This window comes from Echinops telfairi, unplaced genomic scaffold (genome assembly GCF_000313985.2).
Source record: "Echinops telfairi isolate 266 unplaced genomic scaffold, ASM31398v2 ScPeMD7_26;HRSCAF=91, whole genome shotgun sequence".
Taxonomy (NCBI): Eukaryota; Metazoa; Chordata; class Mammalia; order Afrosoricida; family Tenrecidae; genus Echinops; species Echinops telfairi.
This window is the reverse complement of record NW_022103923.1, coordinates 5,766,853-5,772,852: the sequence shown is the minus strand read 5'-3', so window position 1 is coordinate 5,772,852 and position 6,000 is coordinate 5,766,853. Positions and strand designations below refer to the sequence as shown.

The window sequence follows — 6,000 nt, the reverse complement described above, 5'->3', positions numbered from 1 at the left end:
TGCTTCTTCTCTGTGGGCTTTGTTGCTTCTGAGCTAGATGGCTGCTTGTTTGCCTTCAAGCATTTAAGACCCCAGATGTTATATCTTTTGATAGCCGGGCACCATCAGTTTTCAAGGAAAAGAAAATTTTTAAGAAAGCTCTCTTATCTCCTAAATTTCAGAAATTATTTATAAATTCTTAAAATTCCATTTTACAACTGAACCATTGTGAAATCAAAATCCTAAACCCACTGCCTTCAAGTCAGTTCTGATTCACAGTGACCCTATAGAGTTTCCAAGACCAATCTGTAGGAGCAGATAGTCTCATCTTTCTCCAGCAGAGTAACTGGTGAATGTGAAACTCTGACCATATAGTGATCAGCCCCACACGGAGCCCACAACACCACCAAGACTCTGTGAAGGAGGCAGTATATTATTCCTGACATCAGTTATCAATTAACTGGTTGCCAGAAAACTTCTTTTCCTACAACCAACACTAATGGTTGTATATGAAAGTCTAATTATATTTTATCTGGACTCACATAAAAGTCACCCTCTCATAAACTAAAACATCTATATTTTCATTTTTGTTGTTTCTTTTCCTTTTATTTTTTAATGTTATCTGTAAGTCCCAAGCCTAAGTTTCTGCCTAGTACTTTACCTCAAACTCTGCATCCATTATTATAAGTTCATAAAGTTATTCCTTCTAGTGTCTTCTGTTTAAAGCTGCATGGGTTTTTTTACAGCAGAAAACACAGCACTGTTTGAGCATTCTCTAAAATGATCTTTTAAGGCCATGGCAGAGAGAGAAAAATAAGCTTAGCATATATGCTTGTGGGGGACAGAGGAGCTGGAAATAGAAAGAGAACTGTATCAGGTCACCAACTTAGTTTTCTTGTCTTTCATCTTTAAAAAATGTGGTTTCTATACTTTTCTACTGTTTGGACGTTTTTTTATATGTGTATGTGAAATGATGGTGAGAATAAATGATAGGTAGGTTATTTTGTTTTGTTTTGAATACCCTTGCTGACAATCATAACTTGGTTCTTTTAAAGTTTTTTAAATGTTACTGATTTACAGAATCTCAAAAATCTGTTAATAGCAAGGCTACGTACTCACCAAATACAACATATTGTTTCCTTTCAATAAAGTCTTGTCATGGCAAGGAGAAATAATGTATGCATCTAGAAACATATGACTATTAAAAATCACAATTTAAAAATGAACCAGTACTCCCATTTATCATCTACAGAAAAATCGTAACCTGTTTAAGCATGTTATTTATCATGTCAGTCCGTTTTTCTCTGAACGTTTTTTTCCTGTGTTGATTATTGGCACAGGCTTCATCATATATGCACCAAAATTAAGGCTCATTATGTTTCATATTCAGATAAACAATATCTTGTTATTTTACTGACTAACTCAAAGCAGAAATAATATTTTCTCATATTTGAAATCAAAGGCACCAGAATCAGAGCACAGTGTTTTGATGTCTGAAATCATAACTAAATCATGGAACGCAAGGATCTACCTTGGGGTCAGCTGCAGGACCTTGCTTCTTGTAGTTCGTCTAGTGGGCCCAATTGTGGTGTGATAACCTGCTTGCTCTAAAATCACAATGTTTGTTGTTTGTCCATATGCTGCCTCCCTCGTAGGACTTCTAGCAGCAGAAAGTAGGTATCGCTTTGTTTTCCTCTAAGGTTGATCTTTAATGCAAACATGTTTGGATTTGCATGGCTCATAATCAGCTTGATTTTTCCCTTGGCTGTGTATGTGTGTCAGATGTTAATTATGAATTTTACCACTGCCTGATCCTAAAATAAAAACCTGGATTTGTTGATTTCCTGAGGCATTGTTCCACAAATAACGCTAACTTCTCACTTCTTTCTTAGCCTGTTAGAAAGGGAAAAAAGGCAGTGTTAAAATTTCAGCTGCATTTAAAAATTATTCCCCATGTGAATTGCAAGCACAAATACACTCATTCTCGAGAAGGGATAACATTTTATTTTATAGTTTGCTTTCAAGAAAACTATCAGGGTAAGTAAATTTTCCTTTAAGCCTATGAGTGGTTTTTAATACTCTGTTCTGGACTTTGTTTTCAATTTATTAGTGCAGAGCTGTGAAATGCACAGGTCAAACTCTGTCTCTTAAGAATTGAAAAGTGTGAGCAACATGCACACATGAGGACAAATGTACTGAGGAAATTTGAATAGGATGTCTGTAGCAACCCTAGTGGCGTATTGGGTCACACGTTGGACTGCTAACTTCGAGGTCTACACTTCAAATCCCGCTGCCACTCTGTAAAAGAAAGATGAAGCTTTCTCCTTCTGTAAACAGTTACAGACTCAGACACCAATAGGAACACTTCCATGCTGTCCTATAGGGATATTATGGGTCAGAATCCATTCGATGGCAGAGACCAGTATCTGTGGTAGTATGCATAGCCACTGCTGTCGATTTGCTCTTGACTCATAGCAACGCTAGGGCATGGAGTAGAACCGCCCCATAGGGTTTCCAAACCTGTAATCTTTTATGGAAACAGACTGCCTCATCTTTCTCCCATGGAGGACTAGAAGATTTCAACTGCCCACCTTCAGCAATTGAGTGCTTTAACCACTGTACCTCTAGGACTCATTTGGTAAAATATTACCAGTGGAGGAAACTGAGCAAAATGTATAAGGTAATGGTTCTTTCTCTGTGTGTTGTTACTTACAGCTACATGTGGATCTCTAAAAATTTTGATGGAAAAAACATTTACCTTTTCCTCAAAGTTGTTTTTAACTGGTGGGGTGAGGAAATATAAATGAGGTAAAGATCAATTAGAAAATACAGATGCTAGTGATTGAATTATAGCCAACCTAATATAACAAATCTGAAATAGTGTTATTGTACTGCTGTGTAATGCTGTATAATGAAGTACCCCAAACTGTAGCATTTATCAGGAGAAAGACAGGGCTTTGTGCTCCCCCTGAAAGAGTTATAGTCTCGGAAATCCATGGGGGCAATTCTGCTTTGTCCTGTAGACTCACTATGAGTCTGAATCAATTTGATGGCAGTGAGTTTGGGTTTTTTTATTTTGATTTTAAGTAGCATTTATTAGATCACCGTTCTGTGCACCCTGGGCATGACTTAAAAAAGCACTTCAGGCTCAAGATTTCTCTCTTTTTGTTTTTTAAGTTGTAAACACTATGGATTTTCTTTTTTTTTTTAAACGTTTTATTAGGGGCTCATACAAAAGATTTCTCTTAAGGTTGCAAATAAGCTTGTTTGTTCAGAGTTGTAATCTCATCTGAAGGCTCAACTATAAGTGTTTTCCTCTTCCAAGCTCACTCTGCTGGCAGGCTTCAATTCCTCATGGCTTATTGGACTTAGAACTTCCTTTCCCTTCTGTCCACCGTCAGCTTACTTATCCCAGCACAGGTGGGCAGATATGCTGACCATAAAGTAAGCAATTCAGAACCACCTCGTCTCAGGAGAGAGATGAGGCTTTCTACCCCCATAAAGAGTTCCAGTCTTGGAAACCCACAAGGGCAGTTCTACTCTGTCCTCTGGAGTCACTTTGATATGGAATCACCCAGTGACAGTGAGTGGTATCCTATCACTTCTGCCCTGTTATTCTGCTTGTTTGAGGTGAGTCAAAGGGCGTGTGATTATTATACAGGGCATAAATATGGCCATCTTAGGGACTATCCACCATGTACAAGTTAATAACTATTGAAATGCAAAACTCTTGTCATTTGTAACTGCTATTGTGTCTCTTGGTTTAGCACTCCTTCATCATCATCATTATTATTATTATTATTATTATTATTATTATTATTATTTTGATCAGTAGACCTATTGGGTCATTTTGGCATGAAAGCATCTTGGAGGTATCAAGTGATGTTTTCTATTAATTATAAACCTTCCTATGAATTGATAGCTAGCTCAATGTTAAGATACTTGGACAGATTTGTATCTAAAGATGTTGCTATTTGGAAACGTAGACGATTTTAACATGCAAATTGGAACTAGAATTATAGCATCTGTATTATGATTGAATAAAATAAAAAACAAAACAAATCCATTGCTGTGGGATCGATTCTAATCCATAGCAACCCGATGTGACACAGTAGAACTGTCCCATAGGATTTCCAGGGCTGTAAATCGTGACTGAAACAGACTCCCCCGAGAAGCATCTGGTGAATTTGAACGGCCAACCATTTGGTCAGCAGCCAAGCACATAAACCACTGTCCCATCAGGGCTCCATTTCTGATAAGAATCGCATGCAGAATTTACTTCCTTTCGTTAGTAAATTTTTTTTTTAACATTTTTAGGGGCTCATACAACTGTTATCCCAATCCATACACACATCAATTGTGTAAAGCGCATTTGTACATCGTTTCTCAAAACATTTTCTCTCCATTTAAACCCCCGACATTAGGTCCTCATTTTTCCCCTCCCTCCCCGCTCCCCCCTCCTGCATGAGCCCTTGATAGTTTACAAATGGGTATTTTGTCATATCTTGCCCTGTCCGACTTCTCCCTTCATCCACTTTTCGGTTGTCCGTCCCCCAGGGAGGAGGCCACACACAGTTCCATGCAATTGGTTCCCTTTTTCCTACCCACTCTCGTTAGTAAATTTTTAATTGTTAGCACGATAATCTCTACTTAAAGGATCTAGAGCATTTATCTCCTTGTATGAGCTTTTCTTACTTGAGTTGGATGCAGTAGCACCAATTATTTAATCTGAACTACAATTTCCATTAAAGGATTCACTATTGCTTATAACTTGATTGATAGCTGGAATTTGCTTTGTGCATGCAGTGAGAATCAAAGCTTCTGTCCTAGGGTGGGGCAAAGAGATTGACTGCAAAGAGGAAAGAAGAACTTTTTTTTAGAGTGATGTAAATGTTCCACATCATGATTGTGATGATGTTACCTGACTGTAAACATTGTCACAATTCATCAAAACTTACACTTAAATAGGTCAATTTCATCATATATAAATCATATCGTAGTAAGCAGATTTGTTTTTTAAAATATTACTTATAGTGATGAACTTATGTACAAGTGTACTTAATACAACTGAATGATGGATTGTCATTAAACTTTTTAGGGGCCCCCCCCCATAAAATGATTAATAATTTGAAAAAGTCATTGGGTGTTGCAAACCAGTTGTGCTTGACTATTAATCTAAAGGTTGGCAGTTCGAACCTACCCAGAAGAAAGGCCTGGCTCCTTGCTTCTGTAATGATTACAGCCAAGAAAACCCTATGGCTAAGTTCAGTTTCGTAACATATGAGTCAACATTGACTCAAGGGCAAATGGGTTTGCCCATAGTAATGCAGCATCATAGGTTACAAATATCATATAGGAATGGTGCTGGTTTTGTCTGAGGGCTTTGGATTTCATAGCTGTGTGTGTGTGTGTGTGTTTGTGTGTATCTGAGTACCTTGGGTTTCATAGGGGTGTGTGTGTGTATTTTAATGTACATATCTTTATTATTGAAATAATAATAGGAAAAAAATCTGTCTCGCAAGAATTGAGCTACCAACCACAAGCCGTAGGAGAAAGAGGAAGCTATTTGCTCCTGTAAAGATTTAGGATGTCAGAAACTATATAGGGTCCCTATGAGTCTGAATCAATTCAATGGCAATGGATGTACACACTTATCCAAACTCTTTGATAGAAACTATTAAGATTTGTGCTTTTGACCCTATGTAAATTTAACCTAAAATATAGAGAAGGACAATTACGAGTGAAGTGTACTATTATTTATATTAGTCACCATGGCATGCACTGTGAAATAAATGAAAAATAAGATGAATACAAAGATTGACAGATGGATAGGCATGTGGTTAAGCAAATGTAGCAAACTTAACTATTGTAGGATCTAGACAATGGATACAATTCAATCAATCTGTCTATATGTTTGAAAATTTTTATAATAAAATTATGTGGATAAGAATTTTCAAACAGGCTCAGCTTATTTTAGCACTGTGACCATTTTTGTTGAACGATTCCACTGTTTGTTTTTCT

The 6,000-nt window shown here is 37.1% G+C and overlaps 1 protein-coding gene across 9 annotated transcripts in view; it reads left to right on the top strand.

The window, feature by feature from the left end:
* Window positions 1–6,000, top strand: part of CASK (calcium/calmodulin dependent serine protein kinase) — a 512,028-nt gene that overhangs the window by 427,272 nt on the left and 78,756 nt on the right. For 6 of the 9 annotated variants that reach the window (XM_004714576.3, XM_045289402.1, XM_045289401.1 and 3 more), the window contains exon 11: window positions 1,635–1,652. The exons of the other annotated variants lie outside the window; for them this stretch is intronic. In XM_004714576.3, coding sequence (XP_004714633.1) covers window positions 1,635–1,652 — 18 coding nt within the window. The remainder of the gene's footprint in view (window positions 1–1,634; window positions 1,653–6,000) is intronic. 9 annotated transcript variants of the gene reach the window in all.